The sequence below is a fragment of the Macaca fascicularis genome, chromosome 14 (assembly GCF_037993035.2).
Source record: "Macaca fascicularis isolate 582-1 chromosome 14, T2T-MFA8v1.1".
Lineage (NCBI taxonomy): Eukaryota > Metazoa > Chordata > Mammalia > Primates > Cercopithecidae > Macaca > Macaca fascicularis.
Genome location: NC_088388.1, coordinates 45789891 through 45807995, shown reverse-complemented (window position 1 = coordinate 45807995; position 18105 = coordinate 45789891). Strand labels below are relative to the sequence as shown.

At 43.6% G+C, this 18105-nt stretch overlaps 1 protein-coding gene across 14 annotated transcripts in view; it reads left to right on the top strand.

The window, feature by feature from the left end:
- The window catches only part of NAV2 (neuron navigator 2), a 767244-nt gene that overhangs the window by 561707 nt on the left and 187432 nt on the right, over window positions 1–18105 (top strand). For all 14 annotated transcript variants that reach the window (XM_015434980.4, XM_065528383.2, XM_074014039.1 and 11 more), the window contains one exon: window positions 15374–16475. In XM_015434980.4, the coding sequence (XP_015290466.2) occupies window positions 15374–16475 (1102 nt within the window). The remainder of the gene's footprint in view (window positions 1–15373; window positions 16476–18105) is intronic.

Here is an 18105-nt window from a genome sequence, read left to right as displayed (position 1 = left end):
TAGTATCATGAATGTATTTGGCTGACCATATTTTGCCCTGATCAAGTGCAGAATCTATATATTTTGTCCTCCTGAGTTTGATTTTAATCACTAGGCATGGACCCCAGGACATTCTATTTCCCTTTCCTACTCTGTAAAGGGTTTAGTTCTAGAAGTTTCATGCAGTCATTCCATGGCTTGAATGAATTCTTGACTCCCACTTGCCCTCAGACTGAGTTAGGCAACCCCTTTTGTGACCCACAGGCCTGTAAACCAATCATCACGACAGCTTCTTGCTTTGTTCTTCCTTCTGCTTTGTGCTCTGTTTCATCCCCAAGACCTGGAACCCCTTGAAAGTATGGACCATGTATGCCTTGGTATATCCCTAACACCTGGGAAAGTACCTGGAGCAGAAGAAATGTCAAAAGAAAAATAAAAGTTGGAAGGATGGGATGAGATAGGGTGATTGGAGAAAAAAACATGCAACGTTGTGGTTATTTTCGGATTCCGAGGAGAAATGTGGCCAAATAACTTTGAGTCCAGTCATATCCCTGGTTCCTGTACATCCAGAATTCATTATTCAAGATGACAAAGATTCTCTGAAACAAAATTTAATAAGCTTGAGCATGTTTAAGTTGGAATTAAAACCTCCAAGCTGGTCTGTGAGTGAGCCTGGTTTCCATGTTCTATCTCGTAGCCGTGCACGTGGGTGAGAAGCTCCTTGAGTCCTTGTTCACCAAGGTTCATATGAAGAGTTCTTTGAGCCTTATGGAAACAGAGTAGATGTTGCCAAGAGTGACTGAGTCACCACTCCAGACAGTGAGAACTGTGTGTTTACTGGGCTGCTTCCAGCCAGCCTGGTAAAGTTGATGGGGCACACAGGCCAATGCCTGTCAGGCACAGGGCCCTGGCTCAGAGTGGGAATATGGCAGAGGTCAGCTTGGGCGGGGCCGTGGGAGCCATGTATGAAACCATGGCACTGGAAGGACAGTTCTCTCTTTCTCTATAGAGTTGGGTTAGAGACCTGGTCCCATCTTGCTTATAAAAGAGAATAACGCCACCAAAATTTGGTATAGCTGTATCTTGCTTTAAGAAAGCCCAGTATTAGTAGGGAAGCATAAGAATTAATCTCAGCATTTTGCAGTTTGCAGTGTGCTTTCACATCATTGCCCTTTTGCTGCTCTTGAGGAGGGAAGAAAGCTTTAGTCACCATCTCCATTTAATAAAGTTCATTGATTAAGAAGAGCATGGGACCAGACACGGTGGCTCACGCCTGTAATCCCAGGACTTTGGGAGGCCAAGACAGGAGGATTACTTGAGCCCAGGGGTTTGAGACCAGCCTGGACAACATAGTGAGACCCCATCTCTACAAAAAATAAAAAAGTTAGCCAGGCATGGTACCATGTACCTGTGGTTCCAGTTACGTGGGAGGCTGAGGCAAGAGAATTGCTTGAGCCCAGGAGGTGAGGCTGTAGTACGCCATGTTTGCACTACTGCACTCCATCCTGGGCAACAGAGCAAGACCCTGTCTCAAAAAAAAAAAAATAAGAAGAGCATGGACTTTATTGTTCAAATTCTTACTCTACCACTTACAAGCCATGACTTGGGCAAGTTGCTAATGTCTCCGAGCTGCAGTAAATCCACTGCCTAAGATACTTGCATGAATTAATGAAATAATTAAATAAACCTGTTAAATGAAATTATTATTATTTATTTATTTGAGATGGAGTCTCACTCTGTCACCCAGACTGGAGTGCAGTGGCTCAATCTCAGCTCACTGCAACCTCCCCCTCCCAGGTTCACGCGATTCCCCTGCCTCAGCCTCCTAACTGGGATTACAGGCGTGTACCACCATGCCTAGCTAATTTTTTTGTGTTTTTAGTCAAGATGGGGTTTCACCATGTTAGCCAGGATGGTCTTGATCTCCTGACCTCGTGACCTACCCACCTTGGCCTCCCAAAGTGCTGGGATTACAGGCATGAGTCACTGCGCCCGGCTAAATGAAATTATTTAAAACACTTAGTACAGTGCCTGGTACATAGGTGGCATTCAAAAAGTACTAGTTATTAGTGTTAATTTTATTTTTACTTATGAATAAACTGGAGCTTAGCTAGACTCAAGATTACCAGCTTTTAAGTTGGACTTGAACCCATTCACAAAGTTCGATGACTGCATAATTCTAAGGGTAGTCTGAATAGCACAGAACAGAATAAGATGATTATCTTGGCATTCTTTCCACTTCATTATAGTTATCTGATTTTTAAAGGTAACTTAGCCTTAGAAGTAATTGTTAGGATTCCTCTAAATGGGTGCTTCATTTGCAAAACCTCAATCTACCATCGACTTGTCACAGCCAGACCTATTACATAAAATAAAACAGACACGTGGAGGAAATTACTTCCTGATTTAGATGAGTAAAGCTGGTGAGAAGTCTCTGGAGGCATTTTCTATCTCAGTATATTTCATTTTTTCAGAAGAAATCTGTCTTCCCATTAAGAAGACAACTGTCAGGTGAAAAGGCCCAGAAATCTGGTAGGGCTGTGTGTGGATCAGTCACATCCGTGAAGCCCTGAAATTGTTTGATCTATCTGATACTAAGTGTCTGCATTCTTGGCAGAATCAGGATAAATGACTCCTTTTCTTCTTCTGTTCCTGCACATTTGGCATAATACACTCATAGACAGTGAATAATAGTCCAATTCAGCTCTCAGTTTCTGCATTGATTCCCCCAGAGAAATATAATAAGCTCGTTCGTTGGTTGGCTCCTGATTTTGATTGACAGAAAAAATAACAGCAGAAAGATTACATTTTGCCAGCATCCTAAATTTCGAAGAACAAAAAACATATTTAAATGACTGCTAAACTGTCTGACGTTCCTATTTTTAAAAAGAACCTCCTGGAGGGAAACATTCTCTTTTTCTTCAGGGAAGGAGTTAAAGGTCAACAAACTTTGTTGTAAAGTTTCTAAAAGCTGTTGACAGAAGACTTGATGAAAATACTATATCTTGTTCCCAGAGAAAAGCACATATTTTGAGAGTCCAGTTTATTGTCCCTTCTCAAGGTGGGGTAGACTAGAGGTGCAGCTTACATGTGTGAACTTTGAAATAAAGTTACCTGGCTCTAATCTGTTTGATCTTGGGTAACTTACTAAACCCCTATGCCTCAGTTGTCCTCACTGGTAAAATGGGATCATTATTACCTACCTCATTGGATTTATAGCACGAATAAAAGAAGTTAAAAACAATAAAAATGCTTAGCACTGTGCCTGGCACAAAGTGCATGCTCTGAAATATTGACTGTTATCCTTCTAAACGTGTGTTGTTAGTAATATTGCTATGAGTATATATATGTGTGTGTGTATATATACATATATATGTATATAAATATATTTCATATATAAATATGTGTATATATACATATATATGTATATAAATATATTTCTTATATAAATATGTGTATATATACATATATGTATATAAATGTGTGTGTATATATACATATATATGTATATAAATATATATGTATATAAACATATTTTGCCATGGAAAATTTTTGTCCAGTAAAATCTTAGAGAGCTGCTCTGGTAGAAGTGGAGCAGAGAATATATAAAAACAGGCTGACTCAATTCCCCTTTTCCACAATTGCTATAAATACTCTCTGACCTCACCCTCCTCAACTGTTCCCAAGATTGCTCCAGGGAACCCCAGGGCTCCCCCCAACACCTACTGCTGTAATGGGTCCTCGGTCTCTCACTGTCCAAACACTCTTGTTCAGAATGGTCCTGAGTTATGGATTGCTCTGGCAGGTGTTGCTTTAACTTTTTTTTTTTTCTTCTTTGCCGCCCTGTGTCTTTGGGCAGAAAAACTAAAGGGAAAGGAAAGCCACCTTGTTCAGAAGAGTTCTTCTACTGTTGCCTTCTCCTTCGCTGTCTCTTCTCTAAAGCCGAGGGTCTCTGTCATTTTGGCCACTCTTCCTTGAGCTTGGTTTAGGGTCATCCTCGTCCTTTAGGGCAAACTAGAGTTTCTCAGTGTGTGTTGTAAGATTTGAACTCTATGAACACCTGGTTTTTGAACTTCAGTATCTATTACAGTCACCTGGGGAGCTAGTTAAAACCCCTGTTTCTTGGGTCCCTTCCCAGAGATACTCTAATTTGGTATGTTTAGGGTAGTGCCAGGGAAGCTATGTTACTTAACAAATTCCAGAATCCCAAGTTTAGTAGCAGCTGTGGCATTTACTGAATGTGAGACCTTGGAGAAGTGATTACCTGCCCACGGTTCTGTTGCCCGCTTTGAGAAAAGAATGTCTTAAAGTAGCTGATCTCCAAGAAGCCTTTCCAGGTCCAAAATTCTAAGATTTCACCATTCTAGCTGTGGTCTGGGCTATGTGCAGCAAAGCAAGATCCTCACCCTTCTTGTTCTGAATGTCATTCCTGTGTTAATATGACCCAAGATCCATGGATTTTCATGGCAGCCACATCTCTGTAGTGAGTCACAGTGAACCTAACTGTTGATAGAAATGTTTTTAGGCATACTGCTGCCTGGTAATAACCTACTTCCTATTTTCATATAGCTTTTGGCCTCCATGCAGAGTAAATAAAAGAAAGCAGGTACACCTCATGGGTGTTTAATGCTCGAATGCATGAAAGAATCCCTCATTTTACCAGACTGTAGCATCATGGGGGGAAATAAGGGCACATCTTCTTCCTTCTCCCTTTTCTAGCTCTCCTAGTAAGTGGCCAGTGGACATCTGTCTTTTCTGATTTAGCTTGTAAGCCCATTTTATGCCCCCTTCATTAGGACAGTGTTTGCCAAAATGCATCCCATGGTAGGCTTTTTCCTTAAACTATCCCATAAAATCAGTTCCCTGGCAAAAATACATTTAAGAATCACACTATCATGCCATTATCCTTTAGGATATTCCCAGTGCAAATAGGCACGTTAAAGGCTCCGAGAAGTCCTGTAGACAAATAACTACTTGACTACTATTTAGACCTCCATTTTCTAAACTTACCTGACCATGGAATCTCTTCTGTCTTTTACTGCCTATTTGTATTGTTCAGTGGAAGCCATTCTGGTTTAACACTGATTTGGAGGCTCCTATTTGGGGCTGCCCATCCTTGCCCCAATAGAAAGCAGAAAGACTGGGCTGGGCTCCTAGAGGAAGGGGCCTACAGAATTCCTTAACTAACTTTATCTTAGAAGGAAGTATTTACAATAGTGTACAGCCATTGCACTCAGCCAAAAAGCTGCCGGTTGTGAACAATGACCTCTTGAAAGAATGGGATTTGCCCCCTGTAAAGTGTGTATAATCTGTCTGTGAAATTTCATACACTCTTGGAAAAAGGGAGATGGTTTTCTACAGCCAATTTTGTGCTTTCTTATAGCCATATATGGTACAAGATAGAGAAATTGCCTGACCAATTAAAGCAAAAGTTTTCTCCTGGGGATTTTGAACAAATAAGTTCAAGAGAGGGAAAGGATGTGTTTTGAGGGTGATGTGGCTTTAAGAACTGAAAGATAAAGAATAGGCATGTCTTATATTTTTAAAGGTATCTTCCTTCAGATACCAGCAAATTGTCTGTCTCCTTATCCAGCTGAGTGGGAGGATTTTCAAAATGTGTATAGAATACATTTGATGTAAAGGGTGTGTGTGTGAGAGAGAGGGAGAGATTTTAAGAATTTATTCTCTTTTTAAGGTGTTATCATAAGGTCAAACATAAGCCCAGCTGCATATGAATATTTCCAGCAAGTTAACCTTTGTTTAGCTTTACCAATTCTTTATAACATGAAGTGGGATTTGAGAACATACCTTGTAAAACTGTTTGGAGAAAATGTAGTGAAAACTACTTTGGAAAGGGATAATTCTTAAAAACAAACAAACAAAACAAAACTGGTTTTTAGCTACCAGCAGAGAAACGAATTACCTCATTACCCATGGTTTCATTTGGTTTTATCCAAAATAAGCCACTGAAGAAAAAGGATTACCTTGTCATACATTAAAGAGAAACACAACTGTAATTGCTGCAGCTGGCGAGGGCCTTTTCTGCTTCCTCTGGGGTGAAAAAGTCACTGAGGAAAACTGGGAAATGTGTGGTTCATGTAGGACAGCGAAGGGTTCTGTCTATTAGGATAATGTGCTTTTACATTCTGCATATTTATTTTTGATCAAACTGTCACAAGATACTGGAGTATTCATACATGACATTTTAAGTGACCCAGTAGAGAAAAATCTCCACCATGCATAGAAGAAAAAACGATTAAAAGCATCACCAAGATTTGTAGTCATTGAGTTCAGTTAGTTTTAGAAAGAACTGACATGGTTAGTCAAGAGAGGCACAAGTCAGGGGCACCTGATTTTAATTTTGAGCCCTATGGAGAGATCTGGATAATAGTTTTTGTTTCTTTATTGATTTTTCCAGCCACCATTTCAGGGGACCCAATAAGACTTCAGGCATTCTTGGAAGTAGGCTAAGTCAGGTGCATCTACTAACCACAATGCAGGATAACAAGTGTCAGGGACACTTATTTTTTAAATAGTAGGCATTCCAACGGGCATGAAATGGTATTTGTTGTGGTTTTGATTTCCTTTCCCGAATGACTAGTGATGTTTAATATCTTTCCATGTTTTTATTGGCCATTTGCATATCTTCTTTTGAGAAATATTCAAGTTTTTTGCCCATTTTAAAATCAGGTTGATTGTTTTTGTTGAGTTATAAGAGTTCTTTATATATTCTGGATATCAGTCACTTATCAGATATGCGATTTATAAATATTTCATCCTATTCCGTAGGTTGCCTTTTTACTCTACTGATAGTGTCCTTTGATGCACAGAAATTTTAAATTTCCATGAATCCAACTATTTTTTCTTTGGTTCCCTGTGCTTTTGGTGTCGTATCCAAGAAATTATTGAAAAATCCAAAGTCATGAGGTTTTGCCCTATGTTTTCCTTTAGGAGTTTTATAGTTTTAGTTTTTATGTATAGGTTTTAGATCCATTTCGAGTTAATCTTTGCATATGGTTTAAGGTAAGAATCCAGGCCAGGTGTGGTGGCTCATGCCTGTAATCCCAGCACTTTGGGAGACCGAGGCAGGTAGATCACGAGGTCAGGGGTTTGAGACCAACTAGGCCAATGTGGTGAAACCTTGTCTCTACTAGAAATACAAAAATTAGCCAGGCGTGGTGGTGCATGCCTATAATCCCACTACTTGGGAGGCTGAGGCAAGCGAATTGCTCGAACCCGGGAGGTGGAGATTGCAGCAAGCTGAGATCGCGCCACTACACTCCACGCCTAGGCAACAGAGTAAGACTCTGTCTCAAAAAAAAAAAAAAGAATCCAACTTTGGTTTTCTTTTCCATGAGAATATCAGGTTTTCCCACCACCATTTATTGAAAAGACCATTCTTTCCCCTATTGAATAGTTGTGGAACTCTTACCAAAAATTATTTGACCATATATGCAAAGGTTTATTTCTGAGCTATCTTGTCTAGTCCACTGGTGTATATGTCTGTCTTTATGATAGTACCACACTTTTTAAAAAATTATTTTAACTTTGTAGTGGGTTTTGAAATCAGAAAGTGTGAGGCCTCCAACTTTGTTCTTTTTCAAGATTGTTTTGAATTTTTGGGTCCCTTGAGATTCCAGTGAATTTTAGGATAGATTTCTCTGTGTCTGGAAAAAAAAAAAGTCACTGGAATTTTGATAGGAATTGCGTTAAAAAAACAACCTTTAAAAAACGTTTGATTATATAGATCCTCATCCTTATTCTAGCTTAGACTTTCTAGAAGCGTATGGAATTATAGATACAATAAGATCCTTGGAGCATGTGGATCTAAAGCCCAGCTTTCTCTCCCTCCATGCCCTCTCACTTTCCTGACTCCATTCCTTGTTTGTCCTCATGCCCCGCTTTCCTTCTTTACTTCTCTCTGTACCTCCAGGGATCCTCTCCAAGAAGGAGTTGGAGAGAAGACTGTGTTTAAGCTATATCCTTAATATTAGACATTGACACAGTGCCGCTGAGAAGGCTCCTCCAGCCACAGAACCCTGCAGAACCTCTAAGTGGATCGAGACAGGTTCACCTGCCCTTCTGTGGTCTGGTGGCTACCAGATTGTCAAGAACTGACCAGGGGGCCGGGCGCGGTGGCTCAAACCTGTAATCCCAGCACTTTGGGAGGCCGAGACGGGCGGATCACGAGGTCAGGAGATCGAGACCATCCTGGCTAACCCGGTGAAACCCCGTCTCTACTAAAAAATACAAAAAACTAGCCGGGCGTAGTCCCAGCTACTCGGGAGGCTGAGGCAGGAGAATGGCGTAAACCTGGGAGGCGGAGCTTGCAGTGAGCTGAGATCCGGCCACTGCACTCCAGCCTGGGCGACAGAGCGAGACTCCGTCTCAAAAAAAAAAAAAAAAAAAAAAAAAGAACTGACCAGGGTGACTCTGAAAACAGTCTCTAGCTCATGTGACTGGAGTCAATACACTTAAAAAATAAAAATAAAAATAAAACTTGTTTCAATTATACTAACCAATTTGAATACTCAAGATTGACACCTTGACGAATTATAGGAAATTGCAAACATTTTCCCACACCCAATTATAAGGCCTGTTCTCCAAAGACTTGGGAGAGGATTTAGGCTAGAAACCTCCCCAGGGCAGATTTAAAAATCACAGTAGCGGTGACAGGAGCTGAGCTCAACAGGACACTCTCCCTGAGTGCCTGTTGGCATCAGGACCAGACCACCAACGTCTCCCTAACTGAAAAGCTGGGGACAGGAGAGACCTGGGGCCAGTGTCCGCCCTCACTGAAGGAGAGAAGAAGAAGTGGTTTATTTATCTGCTTTGAACAGTATTTTCATTTAGAAAGCATTTTGGTTCCTGTCAGGGAAGATTAAGGCTGGTTGCCAGAAAAACCAAACCAAACTTTTTCCCTCCCCACCGGAGGATTAATGCTCTCTCTAAACTCCAAGAAAAAAAAGTTCCTTTTCTTCAAAGGCATCCTGTCTGCGGTGTTTCAAATGAGACTTTTCCTTCTTGCAGTGGTTTGTCAGTTGGTGGTGGACCAATCCTGTAAGCTGGTCTTTTAGAACTGAGGTGTTCCAACTGCAGGGCACAGCCCACTAGTGGGGCATAAGACCTGTTTAAGCACCAGGAACGGTGGCTCATGCCTGTAATCCCAGCACTTTGGGAGGCCAAGCTGGGAGGATCACCTGCAGTCAGGAGTTCCAGACCAGCCTGGCCAACATGGTGAAACCCCATCTCTACTAAAAATACAAAAATTAGCCAGGCATGGTGTCAGGCACCTGTAATCCCAGCTACTCGGGAGGCTGAGGCAGCAGAATTGCCTGCACCCGGGTGGTGGAGATTGCAGTGAGTTGAGTTTGCACCATTGCATTCCAGCCTGGGCAACAAGAGTGAAACTCTGTCTCAAAATAAAATCATAAAATAAAATAAATAGGCCGGGCGCGGTGGCTCAAGCCTGTAATCCCAGCACTTTGGGAGGCCGAGACGGGCGGATCACGAGGTCAGGAGATCGAGACCATCCTGGCTAACACGGTGAAACCCCGTCTCTACTAAGAAATACAAAAAACTAGCCGGGCGAGGTGGCAGGCGCCTGTAGTCCCAGCTACTCGGGAGGCTGAGGCCGGAGAATGGCGTGAACCCGGGAGGCGGAGCTTGCAGTGAGCTGAGATCCGGCCACTGCACTCCAGCCTGGGCTACAGAGCGAGACTCCGTCTCAAAAAAAAAAAAAAATAAAATAAAAATAAAATAAAATAAATAAAATAGCCAGGTGTGGTGGTATGTGCCTGTGGTTCCAGCAGTGAGCCGAGATCGCACCAGTGCACTCCAGCCTGGGCAACAGAGCAAAACTACGTCTTAAAAAAAAAAAAAGACCTGTTTAAGGGCTCGCCAATCAGCATTTTAGAACAGACTACAGTAGCATATATCAGAGTTTATTGTACATAATAAGAGTATATCTTGATATTTTTCAGTTTAACATGTGGAGAAGTGGCTGTTTATTGGATGGCAATATATCATTCTTACCATGTTTTTACTATGTGGTCAAAAATTGTCACAGCTACTATTTTAAAATTATCTTTGGCTCAGCAAGGCCTGGTCATGTTGCCAGAACTGGCAAAATATCACATACTAGACAAATATGTAGAAATAAATAAAGATCTAAAAACTAACCATTTCAGGTTCGTTTTGAACCTAATCCTTATTTGAGCCTTCTGGTTTGATTTCTATTTGGTTGATTACGTGTTTCAGAAGAACACATTTAATATGAGTGTATCTTGATTTAATGTAACAGTGTTTCTCCCACTTCAGTCTTTCACAAACTTTCTGCATGATTTTTGCCAAATCTGTGAGCCGCTTGTGTTTTCTATTTCATATTTTCCTTGAACGAGCTCAAATTTTAAATCTATATTTAATATCCATGAAACTGTTAATTTATATATGGCTAGTTATGATTTTCTAATACATCTAATAAGCAATGAAAATATGACTTTTAAAATATAAAAATACTCATGTGCCATCCAAAACAATCTCATCCACTTCAGTGGCCCACATGTCATCATTTGGGGAATACAGATGTTCAAAACATTCTTTTATGCTTTTCTTTTTCCCCCTTAGGTTCTTTTGCTTTAACAAAGGTTCAGATATTTGAGGAAAATAACAAAAGTTGTTAGTTATCAGGGAAATAAGTGCTTTTCATTTTGAAGAACTCATCCCACCCCCTTCCCCCAAACTGGTTTTCATAGGATACTAGCATTTCTGAATTCACAAGCAGCTCATCTAATGTTGACCATACCTTGACCCAGCCAGTTTTCTCCATCAAGATTGGAAATCACCCAGCTGCAGAGGGCCTCTCAGAGGCTTGCCCAGATTTGAATAGAAACAAGGCTAAAAGAACACTAGAGAAATAGCTCATCCTCTTTCTAACAAATGGGGCAACTGAAGCCAAGAGAGGCAAAATGGCATATCTAGGATCATGCCATGAGTTGGGGACAAAGTTCGAGGTCCAGCCTACCCACCTGCACCTCCTCTTTGTTTAGCTTACTGTCTGAGAATCCTGTTGAGGAAAGCTTCATGGTAGGAGTCATAGGACCCCAGGATTAGAAATGGACAAAGAAGGCCAGGTGCGGTGGCTCACACCTGTAATCCCAGCACTTTGGGAGGCTGAGGTGGGTAGATCTCTTGAGCTCAGGAGTCCGAGACCAGCTTGGGCAACATGGTGAAACTCCATCTCTACAAACACACACACACACACACACACACACACACACACAAATTAGCCAGGTGTTGGTGGCACTCGTCTGTAAGGCTGAAGCTGGAGAATCACTTGAGCCCGGGAAGTGGAGGTTGCAGTGAGCCAAGATCAAGCCGCTGCACTCCAGCCTGGGTGACAGAGTGAGATTCCATCTCAAAAAACAAAAAAGAAAGAAAGAAAATAAAAATGGACAGAGAGAGGAACAGGCCCCAAACAGCCACTTAGCCAAGCTCTGAGATCACTGGTGTGATATCCTAGGAATGATAGAAATGTATCAAGTTACTTTGTACAAGACCACTCATGACTTGACATACCCTTCACGACATAGGGGACTTCTGACTGTGACATGAGTATAGAATATTGATGACCTGGTCCTCAGATGCCCTAATGCCCCCTTTCTAGCCCCACTCAAGACTTCTGCTCTAGAAACCAAATTCAGAATCATACCCAGGTGCTACCTTTTGTAGTTGTAATGAGTAGCCTTGAAATGCCCCATGGCTTAATAACCAGAGGAGCCCAGACTCAATACCACATAGAAATTCTGATTCTCTGAGTTTTAATCTGAATTTTTTCCTGAGTGTAGGCTGAAGAGTTTTAATAAAACCCTAAAGACTCATCACATATCCTACATCTCTGTGGCCTTAAATATGACTTGCAAATGTCAAAATTATCAACCAGCAATTCAGAAGCCAGTTGCTAAGTATCTTTATGCTCCAGCAGGTTTTAGGACACAAAGATGAGTCAGGGAGGGGAGTCTCTGTCCTGGAGGAAATCCCAGACCAGAGGAATAACAGACCTTTAGCAGAAGCACCACGTAATAACACAAGGATCACTTCTCCAGGAAGTTTTCTCAAACTCTTCAGGGAGAATTACTAGAGGCTACTAATTCTCCGCTTCTCATAGCACCTCATAGAGCCCTCTACCACTTTTTCTACTGTTTTCGTGGTTTGTTTTGAAGTCCATTGCACCCTGAGACAGTGAGTTCCTAGAGGGCAGGAGCTTTATTCAACTCTGTGTTCCCAGAGCGTTGTATAAAGTAGCTGGTCCTCCAAAATCATCCTATGGAAGAGGTATGGACAGAATCCTAGTGAAGCACACAGTAGGGGAAAATGCCTTGTGATATAAACCAGGCCTGAGGGTCTCAGATGGCTGTTTCACCAAGACAAGCCAAGTATCTGTTTTCTTCTTGGTCAGTTATTAGCTACGTAGTTGGTTGATTTCTAGCTGTGATTGTTAGTGTTAAAAAAAAAAAATAGAAATGATAGTAGAGACATCCATTTCTGAACAAGCCTTAGAGTAGTTCCAAGCAGCAAGATCACATTGATCCAGACACAGATGGGGACTATGCCTAAAACTTCTTTAGGAAAGAGGAACATACCTTTGAACATGATCTTGTAGTTCCTATAAGGACAGTGTTACAACCTGCCCCTAAATCCCCCATCCTTTTCTTTAGCACTAATTTTTAACAAATAATATAGTTTATTTAATTAAATTTATTACCTGCTCCTTCTTGCTAAAATGTGAACTCTATAAAGGCAGAGATTTCTGGTTTTTCATAGACGGATCCCAAGTACCTAAAACAGTATCTGACACATATTAGGAGCTCATTGAATGAATAGATAGATATGAATGAATATATTGGATGAATGAATGAAAACTTTACATCTGCCCCAGATCTGAGTTCAGGTGAAGGGAAAGACAGTTTTCCTAGGAGGAGTGGTACTCAGGATTGGTGGATTCACTATTATTTCAGCCAGAGAGCCATCCTCTGTGATGTAGGCTGCTTTCTTTCAAATGGCAGGGTTGGTTTGTACCCCACCATGGATGTCATGAACATACATAAGCTAGTAGAAAGGGCAGTTCCTAAAAGTGCTCTTGATGTTTAAGTGGCTGTTTACGTGTATTTTTCATCAAAGGAGGTAGGTATGATACCATGTCAGGAGACCTGAGTTCAAATCCCAGATCTCTGCATTTCTGGCTGTGTAATTTAGAATTATTCTTTAGCCCTACCTAAGTCTCAGTTTCCTCACTCTTAAAATAGGCACAGGAACCCCTTTTCACAATGTGCTGAGCACTGAGACTCCTGACACCGAGCAGGCCACCGATGGGCAGCGTCAAGCCCGTAGCAACCTTCTAACAGGCCGGCAGTGTGGGTGGGTTCTCTGAGCCTGATTCCAAGCCAGTCTCTGGCTCTCCCCAGGAAAAGATCCAACAACACCCCTTGAGTTTTGTTAGGGAGGATTGTGAGGCACCCTCCCTCCAAACCCAAATCCCCAGTAAGTCAGGAAGATATATGTGTTTTAAAACATTGGGAGGTCTGCTTTGGATCACCCTGGAGCTGTGGCTTCCCCGAGCAGCTGAGAGTGAAAGGAGGCAGTTCCTCTGCTGTGAGCTCTCACAGCACGGTGCTCACGCCCCACACAGGGGCTGCCTTCACTCGGCTTTAGCAGCCGTTGACTTTTAAATCATAATAAGCCGCTCTATATACAGTTTACTCTGTTGCTAGAAGGCAGTGGAACATAGGTATTGAAAAAAAAAAAAAAAAAAGGCAGAAGAAGCAGCCGTTAATCCCGCCAGGCTTCTGGGCACTGGAATAGTTGTGGATGACAAAAGTTAATTAGAAACATGAGCAGTTTAACCGAAAACACTTGTGACAATTGGAAGGGCAGCCTCTCCGGTTGGAGGATTTTTCCTAGGGAATCATTGCAGGAGAAAGTGGCTGCTGCTAGGTAAGTCATGTCATTGTGACTTTGCAGATGCAGAGGTGCTTTTGGGGGGGCTGAAGGGGTGTGTCCTGTCTGCTGTGCACACTGGGCATGGGGTATGGGTGGGTGTGGGCACAGGGCCCAGTAGAGACGTGCCTTGCCTGGCACTTTCTCTCCAACAGCTGTCCTTCCTTGAGAGAGAGGCTGCATCATCCCGGGCACTGATGGAAGAAGGGTGCTGCAGTTTCCATTTCTGTCACATTGGCCACCTTGGTGACTAGCCGTTAGTTTGGAGCCTGCCCTCACTAGAACAATTCTGGCTCCAGTTTGGAAATATTTTGAGGCTTTTCTGAGAAAAGAGTCTGGCCAGGGAAATACTCACTGAGAGCCAAGGGGAAGCCTCGACTTTCAGATAACCTGTGTATTTTCTTGCCCACAGTGGAGCCATGTGCGTAGATTACACTCTAGAGAGAGAGAGAAAAAAAAAAAAGTTTTTTTGTTTTTAAGTCAAACCTGAACCACGTTTGCAACTTTTTTTGTTGTTTTTTTGTTTTGTTTTGTTTTTTGTTTTTGTTTTTTTTGTTTTGAGACAGAGTCTCACTCTTTTTGCCCAGGCTGGAGTGCTGTGGCGTGATCTTAGCTCACTGCAAGCTCTGCCTCCCAGGTTCAAGCACTTCTCTTGCCTCAGCCTCCCGAGTAGCTGGGATTACGGGCATGCTCTACCACGCCCAGCTGATTTTTGTATTTTTAGAAGAGATTGGGTTTCACCATGTTGACCAGGCTGGTCTTGAATTCCTGACCTCAGGTAATCCGCCCACCTTGGCCTTCCAAAGTATTGGGATTACAGGTGTGAGCCAGTGCACCCAGCCATTTGCAGCTTTTTAAAAGTGCCAGCATAGGAAAAACTTACATGCTTTAATAGGCATTAACAACTTTTGTGTGTAATTATTCTTTTTTAAAGATTCTACATGGTTTCTCCTCCTTTTCTGTTTTTGTAATTGTTGCATTTTAGTGTCTCTGATACATTGTTTGCTTAAAGTTGGATAATTCTTGATTCTTTCCCATAATTGGGAAACAGACTATGGGATGAATAATTGAAAACGGTAGGTATTTCCTACTCTTTCCTGCACTGGCTATATTAATGGTGCAGGTATCTGTTAAGATTTGTTAAGACCCTCATACATTTGCGTGGCACATGCCACCAAAATGTGGTGGGGTCGGGGGGATGTGAACTGTGCCATACGGAAAGCAGGAGGAAGTCAAGCCAGGAATTAAAACCTAACCACAGATAATCCACAAAGTGGGCAATGGAGCTATACAGCATTTGGGTTGGGAGTGATTGGTTGTGTGGCCATGGCTGACCCTCCCTGATCTTCAGTGCAGGTCAACAGGTGTGACTCAGGCCTCCTCTCTTCTGTCTCTGCAGAGCCTTTGGCAAGCTCAGCCTCCTCCCACCCCGGAATGAGTGACAATGCACCTGCTTCTTTGGAGAGCGGCAGCAGCTCCACCCCTACGAATTATAGCACCTCCTCGGCCATCCCGCAGCCCGGTGCAGCCACCAAGCCTTGGCGCAGCAAATCCCTCAGCGTGAAGCACAGTGCCACGGTATCCATGCTCTCAGTCAAGTCTCCTGGGCCTGAGGCTCCCAGGCCCACACCTGAAGCCATGAAGCCAGCCTCCAACAATCAGAAGTCCATGCTGGAAAAGCTGAAACTTTTCAACAGTAAAGGGGGCTCAAAGGCAGGTGAGGGCCCGGGGTCCCGGGACACAAGCTGTGAGCGGCTGGAGACTCTGCCCAGCTTCGAAGAGAGCGAGGAGCTGGAGGCCGCCAGTCGCATGCTCACCACCGTGGGCCCTGCTTCAAGCAGCCCTAAGATTGCACTCAAGGGCATTGCCCAGAGGACTTTTAGCCGGGCGCTGACCAACAAGAAGAGTTCTCCGAAAGGCAATGAGAAAGAGAAGGAGAAACAACAGCGGGAGAAGGATAAGGAGAAAAGCAAGGACCTTGCCAAGAGAGCCTCTGTGACGGAGAGGCTGGACCTTAAGGAGGAGCCAAAAGAAGACCCCAGTGGAGCAGCCTTGCCCGAGATGCCAAAAAAGTCCTCCAAGATCGCCAGCTTCATCCCCAAAGGGGGGAAGCTCAACAGTGCCAAGAAGGAGCCCATGGCCCCTTCCCACAGTGGAATACCAAAACCAGGAATGAAGAGCATGCCCGGGAAATCCCCAAGTGCCCCAGCGCCTTCCAAGGAAGGGGAGCGGAGCCGGAGTGGGAAGCCGAGTTCAGGGCTCCCCCAGCAGAAGCCCCAGCTGGACGGCAGACACTCCAGTTCCTCTTCCAGCCTGGCGTCCTCAGAAGGAAAAGGCCCAGGAGGGACCACCCTGAACCACAGCATCAGCAGCCAGACCGTCAGTGGGTCCATCGGGACCACCCAGACCACAGGAAGCAATACCGTCAGTGTTCAGCTACCTCAGCCCCAGCAGCAATACAACCATCCCAACACTGCCACGGTCGCACCTTTCCTGTACAGGTAGGAGCTGCCGCCCACCTGTGCTGCCTGGGACGTTGGGTAAAAGATCCTATCTAGTGGATTGCAGGTCTGTGAGGGCAGGAGCTAGACTGTGCTCCAGGAATATGTAAGTCAATAGCTAAGAAACCATGTGATAAGCTCCTAAGAGAAGCAGACACAATGTGCTCCAGGGAGCAGTTCATACAGCACAGGTTGGGGGAGGAACAGAGAAAGCTGAAGAAGGGAAGTAAAATGTGAGCTGATCCCAGGACACATAGGAATATGGGGACCCCAGGCCTTGTAGCAGCAGCTTCCCTAAGCAGAAAGCACGAAGGCCTAAATATGAGGGTGGGGGCGGTTTGGTGTCACCCAACAGGCCCCAGCATTAGTCCTAACACATCCCAACATATTTAAAAAATAAATAAAATAATAAACACCTGGCTCAATAACTAAGATTTCTTATAGCAGAGATTGCCTTGAACATTCAGATCCTCACAGTCCCTGCTGCATGCTGGGGCTTTCTGAAGGGAGAGGGACATGGGGGAGAAAGTAATGGTAGGGAAGGGGCCGGTTCTAGAAGAACAGAAGAGCTCATGTTCTGAGGAGATAAGCCTGGGTGTCTGTGGTGATGGATGGATCCTTCTGTCCTTATCTGTCCCCCAGCCCCTTTCTCTTTGATGGCACATCCTCAGGACCATGAGAGACTGTGTGGAGCCAGTCCACACTGTGGTGCTGCTGCTCTGTGTGATTCTGGCCAGCGACACAGCTTGTTGCTCAGGCTACAACACGCCTCTTACTGAATGCGGCACGCGGGCTCCAGGGGCCGTGTCATACACGTGGATGAGTCCACTCCAGGCAGATGGAAGCTCCCCAGCCCCTGCCCTTAAAGTTCTTATAATTCCCAGAGCTTTCACTGACAGTGCCCAACTCCGTCCTGTGCTGGAGATGAGCAGTGCATTTGGCCACACTGCACAATTGGATAACTAATACTCGTACACACAAAAGAGGATTAATGATCAAGTGTCACATTCTAGACACATGTTTTATGGTTGTAACTCAAGTGCATACAGATGCACAACTGTACACTCACACTCATACCGCCATACATGTGGACACACATTAAAAGTCACATAGAAGTATGAACACAAGTATACATTCATACATGAAATGCAAAGGCACATATGCATACATGTATTTATATACCTGTTCAGGTGCATAGGTGCATGCCCAGACTCTCAGCTTGCTATGTTTGTATGATTCCCCAAAGAATGTGATATTCCCTCTTTCCTCCTGAGCTGTGTTCTAGTGGGCTCTGTTACAGTTCCTGCCAATAGCTGGTGGAGGGACTGGCTTAAGTGCTTTCAAAGGAAAGCCAGCCAGCACTAGGCCAGCAAAAGAATGTCAGGCATTGTGCTCCTTCCTTTTATTCTGCTTGCATTCTCCTTCAGTGAGGGTCGTGCTGATCTTTTTAATTGGGAGAAGGTCTCACTTTATTGAATCAAGTCATCAGCTCAGCTCACAATCCTGAGAAGAGCACCAGGGCTTAGATAATGACTCAGCTGGTCTACACACACGGCTTTTGTTTTGTTTTTGTTTTTTGTGGTTTTTTTTTTTGAGATGGAGTGTCACTCTATCGCCAAGGCTGGAGTGC